This window comes from Morus notabilis, unplaced genomic scaffold, assembly GCF_000414095.1.
Source record: "Morus notabilis unplaced genomic scaffold, ASM41409v2 Scaffold274, whole genome shotgun sequence".
Classification (NCBI taxonomy): Eukaryota; Viridiplantae; Streptophyta; class Magnoliopsida; order Rosales; family Moraceae; genus Morus; species Morus notabilis.
The window spans coordinates 313767-332939 of NW_010358785.1; the positions used below are offsets into that span (position 1 = coordinate 313767).

The 19173-nt window shown below is 38.6% G+C and overlaps 2 protein-coding genes across 5 annotated transcripts; both read left to right on the forward strand.

The window, feature by feature from the left end:
• The first annotated feature begins 355 nt into the window (after window positions 1-355).
• LOC21402268 (NF-X1-type zinc finger protein NFXL1) lies at window positions 356-4878 on the forward strand. The gene is made up of 2 exons (XM_010093433.2): window positions 356-646; window positions 1021-4878. Exon 2 carries the CDS (start codon window positions 1135-1137, stop codon window positions 4462-4464), a length of 3330 nt encoding a protein of 1109 aa, XP_010091735.1. The 5' UTR covers window positions 356-646; window positions 1021-1134; the 3' UTR covers window positions 4465-4878.
• Window positions 4879-8163: 3285 nt separating this feature from the next.
• LOC21402271 (potassium transporter 25) lies at window positions 8164-18873 on the forward strand. Of its 4 annotated transcripts, none has more exons than XM_024162582.1 (10): window positions 8164-8594; window positions 10161-10386; window positions 10473-10715; window positions 10812-10859; window positions 10953-11003; window positions 16189-16449; window positions 16569-16621; window positions 16731-16848; window positions 16932-17186; window positions 17570-18873. In XM_024162582.1, the coding sequence occupies exons 1-10, from the start codon at window positions 8550-8552 to the stop codon at window positions 18640-18642; spliced, it is 2373 nt and encodes a 790-aa protein (XP_024018350.1). In that variant the 5' UTR covers window positions 8164-8549; the 3' UTR covers window positions 18643-18873. The 4 variants fall into 4 exon arrangements, with proteins under 4 accessions (XP_024018350.1, XP_024018352.1, XP_024018351.1 ...); XM_024162584.1 differs by having other exon boundaries at window positions 10473-10631; window positions 10830-10859; XM_024162583.1 differs by having other exon boundaries at window positions 10282-10386.
• Window positions 18874-19173: the final 300 nt, after the last annotated feature.

A 19173-nucleotide genomic window follows, 5' to 3' on the forward strand; every position in this document is an offset into this window, starting at 1 on the left:
AAGAGAGATAAAAACTATATAATTAGTTTTAAATTGGACAGTATAATTCAATTCAAATGAAGAATATGAGTGGTTACTAAATATGATTTTAAAGTGTGCTTAAGTTAAACTAAATTAAATCAGTAAAACAAGTGAAATAAACGGGCTTGTGTTTTTTCATTCAAACATTCCCATAATCTCCCTCCCTCTTTAATTCAACCTAATAGCTCCTTGGACTTGGGGGCCGAAGTACCAATCGGTAAAATAGGGCCCAATGGACTTGTTGGTTTTCTCCCTTTTTTTTCTTTTTCTTTTTTTTTTTCTCTAGTTACAAGTCGGTGATTGTATTTTAGAAAACTAAACTGAGTGAGGATCACGGAAAAGGGTCAAACACGTGAGGGTGTGGCAAATGGCCTTTCCAAATTTCCTTTGGCCCCAAGGCAATCAGCCCGGCGCACCATAATAAATAATAATCTCTTGCATTTCTTTTTTCTTGTACGCTGCTGGGTCCGTTTCTCGAAGGAGAAACAGAAAAAAGAAAAGGAAAAATATCTCTGATTAAACACTAACCCAGCAGAGAAAGAAAGAGAGGAAAATCTCTCATCTGAATATCATCCCACGGATCAAGTTTGCGAAAAGCTTCTTGTCTTTTAACATTTTGTATCAGGTAAATTTCCTTTTCTTTTTCTCCTCTATTATTAGGGCATTTCGTTTTCTGCCGATTGTAAGGATTTCAATGAATAATTGCATAATTCGATTTTTATCTTGTAATGTTCGTGTTTGGACCGATAATAGGGGTTTGATAATCGTATTTTTTTGAAATAAATTTTTTTTCCCTGTTTGGTCTCAGAGAATATCTGAAAAGTAATGGAATCACAGTTGCTCGACGGAAGTGGAACCTTTTTTTTTTATTTTTTTTATTTTTTTGATCTTAATGGTACTCTATAATCAATGTTTGGGTTTTCTATTTATCCAGTATTCTATTATGAACCAACCCTTTTAATTAGAATTTCTCAATTGCTTTGTTTTGTTCTATTGCAGTTGATTGGCATTCCATTTCTTGGTATTTTTCGCACAAAAAAACCCGTTTCGAGTCTGTTCTTTGTCTTTCCGGTGTCGGTGGCTACAAGCTTTGGAGGCTCGGTTTCGGAGAACATGAGTTCTAATGTCTCGAGTGAGCGAAGGGACAATAACAGGCCTACTAGGTTTGCTTCCCAAACTGCCCGTCAAGAGTGGGTTCCTAGAGGGGCCACCACCACGATGACTGTCGTAAACCCTGTTTTAAGCTCCGACTCGAACACAACTGGCAATGGTGGAAGAGATTCTAACCACGGCTCTACAACATCTCAGAGTCGGTCCAGGGGGAACAATAGTAGTACTGGTTCAAGGGGTCAAGTCAATCGTTGGACGAATCACAGGAGGGAGAGGGAGAAGAAGGAGAAGGAGAGAAGTGTGACTCAAGAGAGGAGTACAAGCGAGGATGAGGGGGTTTTGAAAGACGTAAATTTGCCTCATCTTGTGCAAGAGATTCAGGACAAGTTGATGAAGGGTGCTGTTGAGTGTATGATTTGCTATGACATGGTTAGGAGATCTGCAGCCATTTGGTCTTGTTCGAGCTGCTACTCGATTTTCCATCTGAATTGTATCAAGAAATGGGCTCGAGCGCCTACCTCTGTCGATCTGTCTGTGGAGAAAAATCAGGGGTTTAATTGGCGGTGTCCTGGATGTCAATCCGCGCAGCTCACGTCATTGAAGGAGATTCGATATGTGTGCTTTTGTGGCAAGAGGCCTGACCCACCTTCTGACTTGTATTTGACTCCCCATTCGTGTGGGGAGCCTTGTGGGAAGCATCTTGAGAGGGATTTTCTTGTTCCAGGAGAGAGTGAGGAGGATCTTTGCCCTCATGTGTGTGTGTTGCAGTGCCACCCGGGTCCATGCCCGCCTTGTAAAGCATTTGCCCCTCCTCGTAGATGCCCTTGCGGAAAGAAGACGACTACGACTAGATGCTCTGATCGGAAGTCTGTTCTTACTTGTGGTCAGCGCTGTAACAAGGTTCTTGAATGCGGTCGTCATAGGTGTGAGCGGGTTTGTCACTTGGGTGCTTGTGACCAGTGTCAAGTTCTGGTCAGTGCTTCCTGTTTTTGCAAGAAAATGGTGGAGGTTGTTCTTTGTGGAGACATGATCCTGAAGGGCGAGGTGAAAGCTGAAGATGGGGTCTTTTCATGTTCTTCTCTTTGTGAGAAGAAACTTAATTGTGACAATCATTTCTGTAGTGAAGTTTGCCACCCAGGCTCCTGTGGAGAGTGCAACTTGCTGCCAAGCAAGACAAAGACATGCCACTGTGGGAAAACAGTCTTGGAGGAGGAACGGCAGAGTTGTTTAGACCCAATCCCTACCTGTTCACAAATATGCAAGAAGCCACTTCCTTGTCGGAAGCATTTTTGCGAAGAGGTGTGCCATGCTGGTGATTGTCCCCCTTGTTTGGTTAAAGTGGAGCAAAAATGCCGCTGTTCATCAACTTCTCGATATGTGGAATGCTATAAGACTACTTCAGATGAGAAATTTACTTGTGATAAGGCTTGTGGGCGGAAGAAGAGCTGTGGAAGGCACCGTTGTAGTGAGCGATGCTGTCCTCTTTCTAATTCAAGCAGCACCTACTTGGGGGATTGGGATCCACACTTTTGTTCCATGTCCTGTGGTAAGAAGCTGAGATGCGGCCAACATTCTTGTCAATCGTTGTGCCACAGTGGCCATTGCCCTCCTTGCCTTGAAACCATTTTCACTGATCTAACATGTGCTTGTGGGAGAACTTCATTACCACCTCCATTGCCTTGTGGAACACCAACCCCTTCTTGTCAACTCCCATGTTTAGTACTTCAGCCTTGTGGTCATTCATCTTCTCACAGCTGCCACTTTGGAGACTGCCCCCCTTGTTCGGTGCCTGTAGCAAAAGAGTGTATTGGTGGACATGTTGTTCTTAGGAACATTCCTTGTGGGTCACGGGACATTAGATGTAACAAGCTATGTGGAAAGACCAGGCAATGCGGTATGCATGCCTGTGGAAGAACTTGTCACCCGCCACCTTGCGATGCTCATACGGAATCTGAACCAGGTTTAAGATCTTCTTGTGGGCAGACATGTGGTGCTCCTAGGAGAGATTGCAGGCATACATGTACTGCACCTTGTCACCCCTCGTATCTTTGTCCCGATGTACGGTGCAACTTCCCTGTGACAATAACCTGCTCTTGTGGCCGGATAACAGCAAGTGTTCCATGTGATGCTGGGGGAAACAATGGTGGTTTTAATACTGATACTGTATACGAAGCTTCAGTTTTGCAGAAATTGCCAGTGCCACTTCAACCAGTAGAAGCCTGTGGTAAGAAGATACCACTTGGACAGAGGAAGCTGATGTGTGATGATGAATGTGCAAAGTTGGAGCGGAAACGAGTTCTTGCAGATGCTTTTGATATAGCTACAACAAACTTGGATGCTCTTCATTTTGGTGAAAGCTCTGTTGTTTCTGAGTTGTTGACAGACCTCTATAGGCGTGATCCAAAATGGGTATTATCTGTGGAGGAGAGATGCAAGTATTTAGTGCTTGGAAAGAGCAAAGGAACTACTAGTGGTCTTAAGGTCCATGTTTTCTGTCCAATGCAAAAGGATAAGAGAGATGTGATTAGGGTAATTGTTGAAAGGTGGAAGCTCACTGTAAGTTCTGCTGGATGGGAGCCAAAGCGTTTTATTGTAGTTCATGTTACGCCAAAGTCGAAAGCTCCACCTCGTGTTCTTGGGGTCAAGGGCACTACTACCGTGAATGCACTCCATCCTCCTGCGTTTGATCCTTTGGTGGACATGGATCCCAGGCTTGTTGTTTCTTTTCCAGATCTGCCTAGAGATGCCGATATAAGTGCATTGGTTCTGAGGTTTGGCGGGGAGTGTGAGCTCGTCTGGTTGAATGACAAGAACGCGTTGGCTGTGTTTCATGATCCTGCTCGTGCAGCAACAGCCATGAGGAGGTTGGATCATGGATCGGTATACCATGGGGCTGTTCTGGGGCAGCCAGCTGCTGGTGCTTCTTTGTCCTCAGGAACCAACGCATGGGGAGGAGTGGGAACGGCCAAGGGTAACCCTTGGAAGAAGGTGGTGGTTCAGGAATCTGGTTGGAAAGAAGATTCTTGGGGTGGTGAAGAGTGGTTATCTGGTGGCTCTGCCGATGTGCAGGCATCTGTTTGGAAGAAAGAAGCGCCACTTGCTGCCTCATTAAATAGATGGAGTGTTCTTGATCACGAAACGACTTCGAGTTCGTCACCCACATCTGTTGGAGTTAAGGTTTCGGCAAAGGAGAATACAGGTGGCACGCATCCGAATTTGGGATCGAGCACAAGTGTTGTGAATCCAACGAGGCAGCTCGTAGGAAATATTACTGGCACAGATACTTCTGAGGTGGTGGATGATTGGGAGAAGGCTTATGATACTATGGAGTAAGAAAAACATACTAAAATTTTCCGACAAATAAAGTACACTCAGTTTTATGTTTTGGATAATTCTTTCTGGTTCATGGAAAAGGGTACGAGAGGCATTATACGGCCTAATCGTCCCTTCTGGTCTTATTTCGGCTTCTTGTGCCGCAATAGGGCATATGTTTTCTTTGATGTTTTGCACTCAATTTCTCTTGCTTCGGTTACATCTTCCAGTTGTCTGGTCGATCTTTGGCTAGTATTTTTTTTTTTTTTCAAAAATCTACTAGCATGGCATAGAATTGGTGTGAAACTGAGGCTGTGTTTGCGGTTCTAGGCTGTGTTTGCGGTTCTGCTAAATGGAAAAGCGTTCTTTTGTAAATGCGGATTTCGTTTTATTATATATTGCAACAAAGTTGCGACTATGCTTCAATGGAACAAACACATGTATATAGCATACGTATATGTTACATGTATTTTAGCATACGTATATGTATACGTATATGTTTTTATATGTATACGCTAACTATTTGCTACTGGCAACATTCTAAGGCTTCGTTTAATTTTTTTATTCAAATTTTTAATTTGAGTTAAAATGTGATTTTATGTGAGTTTTTTATTGTAACAGAAAAAATTAAATGTAATTTTTTTATAAAAATTTTTAACGGTAACAAAATTAAAATTAAAAATTTAAATCGGTGAAATAAATGAAGTTTAAATCTATTTTTTTATGCATAATTGATTACAATAGTTTTTTTTTCTTCTTTTTTTAAATGATTACAATAGTACATTATATATGATTTTATATTGGCCTATAAAATATAGGGCAAATAGTAAGGGATATACTTTTTTCTAGAGTGAATAACACCCTCAGACTTCGATTGAAGGGTCAAAGAAAATTAGAGATCACCAAACTAAAATGTAACCGCTCACATACTATTCGAAACATAAAAAAAATACAAAGCTTCAATATATTCTAAAAAAAAAAAAAAAAAAAGCTTGAACACCAACAGAAAACAAATGGCACCACACCGTCTAAGCGGCGGTGCCCAATCCGCAGCCGAACACCGCGTGTCGCCTCCCCGGACAACACCGCCTCATCCAACATGATCGGAAACGCATGACCTCCTCGACTCCACTGTCTTTATTTCGAATGTTGGCCGGGATTGCCTCCAAGCGCCACCACAAATTCGCGACCAACCCGTTTTGCATCCGTTCGTCCGTCGCGAATCGTTACTCAAAGCCATCGCTAATCGTTTCAGAGGGGCTCGACGAACAAAACTTTGCAACTCACTCGGTGAATCTCAGCCAAAAAGCTCCATGACCCACTGCCCTATTCGCGCTCCTTCGACTTAAGCCGCCGTCAACGTTGGCCCGGAACCACTCAATCACTGCTCGACTGTTCAGCCCTTATTGACTGACTTATGGGTTTCAATTAGAATTTGAAATCGGATTATGGGTATAAGAATTCGGTGGTAATGTGCTGATTGGGGATATTAATCTTTGATGTTCAATTTGTGGAATTAGTTTGGATAAATAGTTAGATATTTGTTGAAAAGTTGAATTGATTCTTGCAGTGTTGAAATAATATAATAATATGCTAATTATGCTCTCGTTGAATGCCCCTCTAGTGCTGCGGCCTGGTTTCTCTCTTTGCTAAGTGATCAAATCAGTAAGTTTAGAGGTTAATGGTGGCTAGACTTATGTTTGTTTTTGTCCAAGGAACTATCTGGTGGATTTTTTAAGTCAATAGGCTCCAAATGTACACCCATTCAATTCGTAGACCCGTTATAAATAGAATTTCAATTTTCATTTTTTTTATTCTTAGGATAAGAGTGAATGACCAAAATATCCTTTAAATGGGGAGGGAAAAACGACGGGTCACCTTAAGGAGAGGTAAAATTATGCCCGATCAGATCTTTCTTACTGGAAAGACCGGTTGGCAATTTTCTTACAGGGCACACTAGTAAAAACTTTCTGACCGAACTCAGGTTTCTTACCGCTCCCACCAGTCAGAACGGAAAGAAATGACAGACGTGAGTTTCTTCGATTTTACAGATTACTCAACTCCGAAGAGGCTATGAAATAGCATGCTTCTTGTTGGTTTTTCAAATAAAATACCAAACTACGATTACCCAGCATTCAAACAATGAATTAAGCATAAAAAATACAAGATTTGAGAGAATATCAGAGGTAGGGGCATTCTCCGGCGGTGAAAGGCGGCGCCACCGGTGAACTTTGGCCGGCAACGTTTCCTCGTGACTGCCCAGCGAAGGAGGGGATTTAGCTCCTCCTTTTCAAACGTTTTTTCTTTTAATTTGAGAGAAAATGAGAAGGGCATTTAGGGAATACACATTTTTTCATTTAATAAGAGACCTACTCATTGAAACTTTCTATTTTGGAGCCTACTCATTAAATACATTACACATTTTAAGCCTATTTTTCAAAAGGACCCGTTTATATATGCATAGCTTTCGTCAAAATAACGAAAGCTTTTTGTTGGGTTTTTTTTTTTTTTTGGAGAAAACAATAATTATGACGTTTGGTTTATGTATTTAGAATTATGATTCAAAACCATTCTCATTTTACGTGTATTTTTTATGAGAAAAAATACTGTAAAAAATCATAAATTATGATTCAAAATCAGCGATGAATATAGGAAACAAACGTCACCTTACAGTAGCAGCATCTCTTGCACCTTCTCCATAAGTTCCTATGCAGTAGCATCGTGTCAAATGCATTTTATTTATTCATTTTTTTTTCCTTTTTTCTAAACGTATTACGTCTAAAATCAAATTGGCAAATCACGAATGTTACATTAACGTCATCGAATATCATATCATTTGAGGTAGGTTGGATGTGGAGTATGACAAAGAACTCTTCCAAACTGTAATCAAAGTCATTAAACAATCATTAAATATATTAAATATACTAAAGCAAAATCTTTCCGTAGGGGCGGCAAATTGGGTTATTGTATAGGCTCATATAGTGAACATTGATATTTTATTTGGATTAACAAAACTGTAAAAATCGATCTTATTTTCCCTTTTTAGTCAAACTTCGAAGAAAAAAAGAAGAAAAGAGTTAAATCCTTAACAAGGATACATATAACATATAAAAGGGTGTAACATTTATTTTATTCTGTCTGATAATGACTTTGTTGAGATATATCAAGAAAAAATTTGTCACCTATAAATCGGTGTTAATTTTTTAAAAATATTTGTTACACAAAATTGTCATGTTACACACTCTAATTTATATTTTGAAATATAAGATCTCTACTTATCAAGTACATAAAACAGTCCAAAAGAACTTGAAAAGTTTTATTTATTCTCATCAATTTATTTTAAGGGACATTTTCTAGTACGCTAATATATGGGTAGACAAAATATCTTATCTGTTTAATCTACATAAAATCACGTAAAGTTAAAGAATATACAGATCTAACGGTTAAAAAAACTGGAGCCTCTTTCGCTTCGCGGATTCTAGTTTTCAATTCGAACTGAGATGTTACATTTTTTAAGAGCTTTTAACTGTAACAGAAAAAGTTAAATATGACATTTTTAAAAAATTTTTAACTGTAAAAATTTAAAATGATAAAATAAATGAGACATTGACTTACCAATACATCACACGTAGTAAAAAATCTCCCTATTTTTTTATGAATGAAAGCAATAAAGGGAGAAAGTTGAGGAAGGTGGAACAATAATAAATCACATGACATGTGGGGGGCTTCCTACACGAAACCCAAATCCAAACGGAAAGGCATGTGAATTGATTTCATAATTAACCGTTTTTTTTTATTAATGTTTGTTTTCTCACTAAAATATCCGTAAATTACAGATTAGTTTTAGGAATCATTCACACCAAGTGGTCGCTCTCAGTCCGGCGTTTCCCTCCCTCCCATTCCCTTCCCTTCCCTTGCCGTCTCATTCTTTCTTTCTTTTTTGCATTCTTATTGTGAAGTCCGTCCATCCATAACGCATTGGGAAAATCGCTTTATTATTATTTTATATTATTCAAATAATCTACTCGCATTTCTTTTTAAGATTTGGTTTTATTTTTTTTCTTTCTTTCTTTCTTGTTTCTGTATGTTCATTCCCAGTCACAGAAATGGATCCTCAGCTGAGTCCCACTGCTTTCACTCATCCCTTCAAGGTAATCTTGTTTGTTCTTTACATCTGTTCAGTACATTTTTAGTGTTGGGTATTTGAAGTTATTGTTTCTGTTAAATGATTTATGGGGTTGATTACGAATTAGATTTAGGATTAGTTTTAATATTTAAATTTGATTTTAGGATTATGTTTATCTAGTAGGATTATTTTTGAATTAGTAGTTTATCTTTTAGATGCCTGTAAATACATTAGTGATTGTAATTCTTATTCAGGCTTTTGATGATCAATGATTTTGAGATTATTGGTTTCTACCCGGTCCTACATCAGGGGTGTTTGACTTTAGTTCAACTTTACTTATTACTTTCTTTTGAGACGTTTTGGACCCATTTATATGTGGTTGTTTGGCAATTATTTCATGGTAACAATAAAGTATAAGATCTAAACCATCATTCTCCTGTTTTGCTTTGTTTTATTTGTTCTTCTTCTTTTTAGTTCTTGTTTAGGTTTTAACAGTTATGAATTGTTGTTCCTGTTAGATTAAATTAATTCTTTCAAATCTTGATTTTTGCGAAATGAAAGCATAATAGCTAGATGAAATCTAAGGTTTTAGATGACCTTGCCAAATTGTTAATTCCTGTTAGTTCATGTACCAGATCTTGGAAGACACTGTTAACTAACTAAATAATAATTTGGTAGACATTCCTTATTTCCTTCTGGAGACTTCTGAACGAGTTCATGATTGGTAACTCAGGAAAACAAAAGATAAATATTATGTATTAAGGGGGTTACTATTGTGCTAAAAAAAAAGATTAAACAATCTTTTGAAAGCAGACTCTTGAATTGGATATTGAATATGTGGTAGAATGTAATCTTATAGTAGTGAAATTATCTCTTTAGAATTCTCTTATCTTATAATCTAATTTTGAAAACAATTGTCTATGAAGTTTGAATTACGAGTTAATTGCTGCTAATATGAAATCTGTGTTCAACTCTAACAAAAATCACGAAGACGTGCAGTAGAATTTCTTGCACCAACTCAAAAGTAAGACCAGTGGCATTTTATTTATTTATTTATTTATTTTTCTTTTTTCCAAAAAGAAGAATGAGGTTCTCTCAGACTAGTAGCACCTGATTATCAGTAATTAGGATAATATCTGCCAGTATTGGAGAAATCTTTGCATTCACTTCCGCGTCACTTAAAAGTATTATGTCTTCTGTGTTAGCCACAGTGGACGTGTGCCTTCAGTTTGTTGTTCAATCCTGAAATGTGAGTTGACGACTACTATTGCTCCAAGGTTCTTCCGTGTGCGAGCAGAGCTAGGGAATGTTGCGAGCCCCCAGCTCTACATATAGATAAGGGATGGGGCCCACCCTCTATCTGTTGTGGAGCTGGGGGCTTTCGGAGTCCCTCAGCCTTTTGGTTCATTTACTGATGTGTAGTGTGCCTTTAATTTTCAACTACTTAATCAGACCTTACATTTAATAATTTACACTGTCCATCATTGTGAATCATTTTTGGACTGATTCAAATTGATAAGATGGCAGAAAGATGCAAGTGAATTATTTCTAATCAGTTTTAACTTGTGATTTCTAATACAATAATGTACAGAGTGAGACTTGGAAGCATACACTTCTTTTTTCATTTCAAAGCCTTGGAGTGCTTTATGGCCAATTAAGTACTGCTCCTTTATACGTCTTTGGGACAGTTCCTCAAAAAGATTTTGTATCAGATGAGACTGCCTATGGCCTCTTCTCCTTCATCTTTTGGACAATGACCATAGTTTCTTTACTGAAGTATGCCCTTATAGTGCTCAGGGCTGATGATGATGGAGAGGGTAATTGTCTTTACTCTGTGTAACCATAAGATCTATTCTGCCAGGCTTAGTCTTGAATGCTTATTTTTTTCTAACCAATTCTATAGGGGGTACTTTTGCTTTGTACTCAATCTTGTGCAGGCATGCTAAAGTCGGTCTACTTCCAAATGATAGAAGTGCAAATGAAGTAATGAATTACGAGGTAGGAAGTCCTTTCAAGATCAAGATAGAATCCAGGGCTAGAAGGGCTATTGCAAAACATAAAAGTAGCCACTATCTGATGTTGTTTTTGGCTTTGTTCGGTTCCTGCATGGCAATTGGCGACGGGGTTCTTACTCCTGCTCTTTCTGGTTAGGCATCCCTCATCATCTTTCCTTATTTATTTGCAGCATGACCTAATTTGTTCAATTTAAATAATCGTTTTCTCTCTCTGTTTCTTTTTTCAGTGTTATCGGCTGCATCAGGTTTTGGAAGATCTTTGTCTGATATCAAATGTAAGCATATCAGTAGATTAAATTAGTGAAAATAAAAAATTCCGTTGCGAATCATCACTTCCTCACTTGAGTTTTATTTGTCATTTCTACCAGTTTCATCTCGGGAAAGTAAACAAAAGACAATATCCAAAGCTTTAAAAGAATGTGAGTACTTAATCATCTGAGTGTGTTATTTAAATTGAATCTTCTCCCTACTTTTATTTTTTCATATTGTTTTCCAATTAACTTTAGTCTATTGTCAATTGATGCGGCTCTATCTGCCTATATTATGTGTTTCTGGATTGTATTATGCGTGTTAATTGTCAATAGTTTCCCTTGCATCTATCAGAAGTAGTCATTTGGGAAATGTATCTCTTCTGCTATGGAATAAGATTAGATGCATTATTTATTTATTTATAGTCATTGTATGTTTGTTTTTAAGGATACTTTGAGTTTTGATAAAAGCGACCACAGATGCAATAAACTGGTTGTTTCTGCATAGATTATGCCATCCTAGAACCTTGAAATATCATTGTTTTAACTTCTATATGCTTACCGTTGCCCATGAAAGGTCCATGGATCTTATTATTTCTTTTTAATAAAAATATTGTAATTTGTCTTATCTTACTGAGGCCATCTCCAACCAAGCTGCATTTCTCCAATTTGGGGCAAGAAATGCACTCCAACCGAGCACCATAACACAACTGACGATACTTGGATCTCAAGTTGATTTTTGAGTAATATCGTGATCCTCCCAGTTGATCGAACAACTCATTGATCATCGGCAACGGGTACTTGTTCTTCACGGTAACCCTATTCAACTGTCGGTAGTCTATGCACAACCGAAGAGATCCGTCATGCTTTTTCGCAAACAAGACAGGTGCACCCTATGAGGAAGTGCTATTTCTAATGAATCCCTTTTCTGCTAACTCTCCGAATTGTTTCCTTAGCTTTTTCATCTCTGCAGGCGCCATTTGATACGGAGCAATAGAAATCGGAGTCGTTTCCGGAAGTAAGTCGATGCAAAACTCGATTTACCGGTCAGGCGGTAAATCAGGCAACTCATCAGGGAATACATCCGCATATTCATCGACCACGGGGACCTCAACATTCTCCCCGGCGATTCCGGATTCACCCTCTAATGCCGAAAGGAATGAGAAACAAGCTAAATTTCGCCGTCTTCCGACACTATGCCTCAGTAGTCGTTCTTCAGTAACCGGGTTAACGCCTCCCTGATACGTTACTATCGTGCCAGAACCGGTAGTCAAGGTAACTCTCATACGGTGGCAATCAACAATCGTCCCATATCTTGACAACCAATCAATTACAAGCACTACATCAAACTGATTCATGGAAAGGATTATCAAATCTGCCTTTAATTTCTCACTTCCAATCGTGCTCACACACGACCTACATACACTAGTCACCTCCACACGTCCCAATGAAGAACTTATAAACATTGAAGTTTCTAAGTCATCGGGTTTCAAACCCAAAATTTTCACAAAAGAAGTGGAAACAAAAGAGTGCGTAGCACCAGTGTTGAACAAAACTCGTGCAAAAGAGTGAGAGATAGGTACCATACCCTCAACGACTGGGTTTCTGGCATGAGCTCCAGAACTACCCCCGGCCATGGTATGCATCTGCCCCAGTGCTTTCCCCTTTCCTCTCTCGTTGTTGTTAGGTCTCTGGTTTCCAGGCCTATACTGTTGCTGCGGTGGGGTAGACTGTACTGACACGAAAGCCTGTGGTCCGAAATAAGAGTAGTTCGGCGGATGGAAGATCGGTGCAGGAGGAATTGGCATATGTGCAGGCAACTGGGGCTGATAAAAAGGCGTGAACTGTGGAAGTCTGTCTTGACTAGGAGCAATACCCCGTTGATTCTGCGGTGATTGCTGGGCCTGTTGGTTCACCTGTTGGCCCTTGACAGGACAGTTCTTCTTTATATGCCCTAGCTTCCCACAATGGTGGCACTTGAAGCTATAGGGTCAACTCTTTCCACTTCCCGAAGAGCCACTGCTACCACTAGACACTCCCTCACTACCTTGCCCTTGATCACGGCTTTTTCTGTTATTCTTTTGAGGTCCTCCTGAAGTTTTCCCTGAAACTGCTCAATCCTGAAGGAAGGCGATGTGCTCTTGTTCAACAGAGATGGCTGCTGCAACCAGGTCACTGTAGACTCGATGCCTTAAAGCTACTACTGATTTTCGGATCACACCCTTAAGACCTTTCTCGAACTTTAGGCACTTCTTGCGCTCCGATTCAATCAAGGAAGGAGCAAAACGGGACAGTTCATTGAACCTAGATTCGTATTCTCTCACCTTCATTTCCCCTTGCTGTAGGCCCATGAATTCCATGGCCTTTTCATCTCGATAACTTTGGGGAAAGAATTGCTCATTAAAGAGCGCTTCGAATTGTTCCCAAATCATCCTCTCTACATCTTGCATTCGCCGGATATGCTTTCACCACGCACTTGCAAGACTTTCAAACTTAAAACCTGCGAACTCCACCCAATACTCATCCGGTACTCCTATGGTACTTAGATGCTTAGACACCGATTCGAACCAATACTCAGTTTCCTTGGGTCCACCCGCGCTAGTGAATGCAGGAATTGAACTACGCCTGTACTCACGGAAATAGTTCTGTTTTCTATCCTCCGCGGGACGTTCATTTTGGGCTCTAGTAGCCATCCCCTGGAAAGTGGTGTACATGGCTTCCATGAATTGCTCATTCGGCATCGCCGGTGGGTTAGAGTTTCTACGGCGCGGCGGCATTCTTTTATCTGAAAAGAAAGCTAGACTGTTTTAGTGGTTTCCTGATGTCATTCATGTATGCATAATTCCAAACCCTAAGGTTCTAAATCGATGGCTCTGATACCAAGTCTTGTCACGCCTCCAAACCGGAGTTAGTGACGTGGAGGCTTGTTTAGAAACTTAAACCTGTTTAAGAGAATAATTAGCATATAATGTTGTAAACATTATAATATATATATTTTTTTAAATTCAAAACATCCAGGTATTTCCAAACAAGCCCCTGCATTTAAGAGAAATTTAATTTCAAGAACGGTGATGGAATTTTCAACCAAACCAGTTTAAAACTACGTCCCTGGTATCATGTCAGGAATTCCCACAGGTGTTTAGCATACATGAATATAAATAAGAGTAAATGTGACATCAACTACAGTCTAGTAATATTTAATTTTACAATCCATAATCTTTCATACATGCCTTGAGATAAGGGATTAGAGGAAATACAACTCTTCGCTTTCCTGAAACAAGTCCACGTCGCCGGTAATAGCTACCTACTCCGCACTACTTCTGACGTCGCCTGGAGGGGTTTAATACATTTGAAAACATTAAAAGGTGAGCGAAAGGCCCAGTAGGATATAATTTTATAAAACATTTAAAATAAAGGTACTCACGGTCCGAAGATGTATACCCGGAACCGATCATTCTTTTTTTTTTTTTGAAAAAAAGAAATACTCACATAATAGAATATGTCTGTATAATGAAAGTGTGCAGCTCATCATACCACTAAACAAGAAGCGGTAAAAATGTCTGTCTAATGAAAAGTGCAGAGCCATAATTCCACTAAATAAGAAGTGGATCCGTACGGGTTTCGGGACTTGCCCCCAAGGATGCGATTCCCACATTCCGATATTTGAGGCCACCATGCATTGTATCATTCCTTAAAATATTTCATTTTAAGAAATGATACGCTTTGAAATCTCATTTTCAAAATCATTGGAAAACTTAATAACATTCTCATACTATTTCTTTAAAATCATTTTCTTTAAACATGTTTTGTTCTAAAACATTTTCATTGGCCAAAATCATTTAAAGTGAGGCTAAAAAGGATATGGACAAGAATATTCTACCTCTCGGATGTCAAACCTGGGCTAGCCTTCAGTTCTCCTAGCCGCCGCTTTCCTTAAAGTCTTAATACTTGACCTTCTCCACTAGCTTTATCACAAAAGTAATATCTTAGGAAGTATTTCTCATTCCTAAAACGAATTAAGTTCAATCATGTTTAATTGTTTCCTATTAGTGTGCCTCGACTCAAATCCAAATTTCACAATAATTTTATAATTCATTTTGGGGGTTCTTTAAAAATTAGAATCCAATCCATAGGTTTGGTTTTCCTATTTAATTTCAGTTTTAAAAAAACAAGTTTCTAAAGAAATTTCGGCAGCATGCCGGCATAAATAGGAAAAATGCTAAACCTGCAATTCAAGTCCAATTTCAATATATATTCTCCAGAATCCATCAAAATCAGTTTCTAATCAATTAAACCAGTCCAATAACTAAAAATCCCCAAATTTCATTCGATTCCAATAATAACTATTCAAACTCGAACCCTAACTCAAAATTATTCAAATCTAATCAAAATCAAACTTTCTTAAGCTTAAAATTCGAATCAAAGAGTGGGTTTCAAAGGGTTTTACCTCAAATCAGTTACTCGAGCTTTGTCTCCCTCAATTTCTCTGTTTTTCGTTTTTTTCTTTTTTTTTTTTTTTTGGTGGTTCACGGCTAAACGGCCGAGAGGGAGAGAGAAATCCGGAGAGAGAGCAAGGGAGAGAGAGAGAACGCCGGCGGAAGGAAGCCCGGAGAAGGAGGTGGCCGGCGGTGGAAGAAAATGGAGAGACAGAGAGGGCTGGGCGCTGTGCGTGGGAGAGCCAGGGAAGAAAGAAGAAAAAAAAAGAAAAGGAAGGAGAATAGGGGGGCTGGGCGCACGGGAAGGGAAAGGGGGAAAAAAAAAAAAGAAAAGGAAAAAGAAAAATGGAAAAAAAAGAGAAAATGTATTAAAATTTAAGTGTGTTTTCCAAAAATCTTTGGGGTGAAATTATAAATACTGAAAATAACTTAAAGTCCATTGATTAATTATGAAAATCAAATTAGGTACACTAATAATCCACAGTTTAATATAATTAAACATGTTTAATTATAGAGGGCGTTACAGTACTGTATATATGTGTTTAATTGGTTCAAAATTGTTGGGAATTAGTAGTAGACTAGTAGTAAAAGAAGAATATAAAAAGGAATATACTGGGAATACTCCTTTTAGATTAGGAGTTAATGGGTTGGAGATGAACTTCTTGGGTGACGTGAAATTACTCTTTTTTGAAGATAGAGCAACTCTAAAATGGAGTAATGGGCTGATGAGTATATGCCACATATCAAGTTATCAATTTGTTTTATAATTGTGCAAAGATCATGTGATTGTAACCCCCTTTTTTTTTGGATAAAGCAAACTTGTATTTTTATGAATGTTTCCTAGATTTTCCATGGTTTTATGTATCTCTATTACCGATTTTCCTTTTTTCTAAATTTTTTATTTATCTAAATGATCACAGATGTACCAGTTCCTTCTTCATGTGCCATATTGGTATGTCTTTTCATGCTGCAGCACTATGGAACTCATAAGATCGGGTTTATCTTCGCTCCTATTGTCATCATATGGCTTTTATTTATTAGTGGAGTGGGTATATATAATATTTTTCATTGGAACCAACATATCTTCCATGCAATATCCCCAACTTACATGTGCAAATTTGTCATCAATACCCATGTTAATGGTTGGAGGTCACTCGGCAGCATCATTCTGTGCGTCGCAGGTTGGTTTTTGTCATGGCTTAAGCTATGATATCAGTCTTCATTATTATTATTTTTGTCTTCTTCTTCCTCTTCTTTCAATGAAGTTTGTTTACATCATGAGATGCTGTATCTTTCACAGGATCAGAGGCAATGTTTGCAGGTCTAGGTCATTTCTCAAAGAAGTCTATCAAGGTATTGGTTATGTCATTTCTATCTATTTATAACATTTGTACTGGATGTCACTTACATTTATTCTTAAGTTGTCTTCTTAACTCATATGGCTGGTGGTCTTTCATTGCAGATTACATTCATATGCTTAATTTATCCAGTTCTTGTTTTATGCTATGCTGGTCAGGCAGCATATATATCGAAAAACTTGCATGTTGAAGATTTTAATCATCTCAGTGAATCTGTGCCTGGTATGCGCTTTATGAAATCAGAATATGTTCAAAGAGGCCGTTGTATTGTATGTCGCTAACCATTTAAAACATGGAAATGGCAGGACATCTTCGCCATGTCTTTGTGGCATTATCCCTTCTTGCTTCAGCTGTAGGAAGCCAGGCAACCATAACAGCTAGTTTTTCTATCATAAACCAGTGCCTGGCGCTCGGTTGTTTCCCAAGGGTTAAAGTTATTCACACATCAGATAAGATACACGGCCAGGTCTATATTCCTGATATTAACTGGCTCTTAATGGTGCTTAGCCTTACTGTCACTATCGCTTTTCATGACATCATGAAAATTGGGAGTGCAACAGGTAATGCGCTGAGCAATGTCTCTCGTTGTGATAATATTCTGAGGTTGCACTCCTTAATTTCTTATATAAATTTGTTTACCTATAAAGAATGAGGACATATTCTAGTTCTACGAACTTCCAGAATTACATATGATATTATGGACAAGGTTTTACTAAATTCACAAGTGACTTAAGGGTTCTAATTGGTGTTGATGTTTTGAAGTAGTACACGGTTTCTTTTATGCTAATTATATTTCAATGAAGTATCTTTAGAATCTACAAGTAATTTGCAATCTCTTAGGAAAGCTAATAAAAGGCCTATAACATGCGCTTAAAGCGAGTTTGGTTCATTTTAAAAAATTTCCTTGTCTGAAGTCATTTCTAATTCATATTATCTCCTGCAGGTTTGGCTGTAGTCTCTGGAATGCTGGTAACTACGTGTCTTATGTCACTCGTCATTGCTCTGTACTGGGAAAAGAATCTGCTTGAATCTGTCTGCTTTCTAATATTTTTCGGCTTCGTCGAGGCTTTGTATGTGTCGGCATGTATGTTGAACATTCACAAGGGAGCCTGGTATTTGGTTGTCCTTTTTCTATTATCATTTACAGTCATGCTTGCATGGCATTATGGAACCATGAAGAAATATGAGTTTGATTTACAAAACAAAGTGCCCATCGAATGGCTCACTGATCTTAGTCCAGGTCTTGGAGTTTCCAGAGTACCCGGAATTGGCTTTATCTACACTGATATAGTAACAGGAATCCCAGCGTTCTTCTCTCACTTTATTACAAATCTCCCTGCATTTCATCAAGTACTGATCTTTGTGTCCTTCAAGTCTCTACCAGTGCCCTTTGTTCATCCAAGTAGGAGGTATCTTATCGGTAGAGTTGGCCCCAGAGAGTATAAGATCTACCGCTGTGTTGTACGATATGGTTACTGTGATCATATCAGAGACACGGACGATTTTGAGGAGCAGATCATTCGTTCAATTGGAGAATTCATATCTCTGGAAGAAAATGATGCCGAATCTCTGACTTCACCAGAAGGAAGAATGATTGTTGTTGGAAAGCCATCACCAGAAGGAACAGCTTTAGTTCCTCTTGATGATACACAATCGCATCTCGGGTCTGAAATCTTTCCATGTGATGAAAATCAGAGGAGTACACTGGGTGAGATATCCGAGCGCAGTTGTCATCCTGTCAAGAGAAAGAAGGTCCGGTTCATGTTGCCTCCCGATAGTCCGAAAATGCGGGTCTCTGTTAGGGAGGAGCTACAAGAACTGATTGATGCCAGGGAGAGTGGCACCGCATATTTCTTGGGACAGTCTCATTTGGCAGTGCGCGACGGTTCTAACTTCCTCAAGCGGTTCCTGATCATGATGTATACTTTTTGCGATAAAAATGGCCGTGAGCCTCCGGTGGCGCTGAACATCCCTCATGCTGCTCTTGTGGAGGTCGGTATGGTCTATACCATATAAACTGTGGAAATATGAATACAGTTATGTAATAGCTTGTACAGAAAGAGGGCATATGAAAAAGACAAGATAAAGAAGAGATTTATGTGACTAGGGAGTATCGCTCCATCTTGTAGTTTACAGTCAAATATGAGGAGTTTTTGGGAATGAACAGAACAATATTAAAATGACAAAAAAGGGTATTTATTATGTTCTCGTCTGAGTTTAATCATAAGTAGTGAAACTCGCAATACAACAAAAGCAATTTTCTTATTTGCCAGTTGTATCATCGTGCTTCTATTTTTTTTTTTTTTTTTCCTTTTGTGCGGAAATATAAGTATTAATCATGAATTTAATTTCATGAAAGGGAATTAAGTTCCTTGATAAAGGAAAGCTTATCTTCCATCACTTAACTACTGAATTAAATCACTTCCCATTAAAAAATATGAACCAACCATATTTGGCAAACTAACAATCTTTAAGTGGCACACTCACCACTTGGTTATATTTAATTGAACTCCTTCCAACTGCAAGAAAGCTAAAGGAAAAATCAAT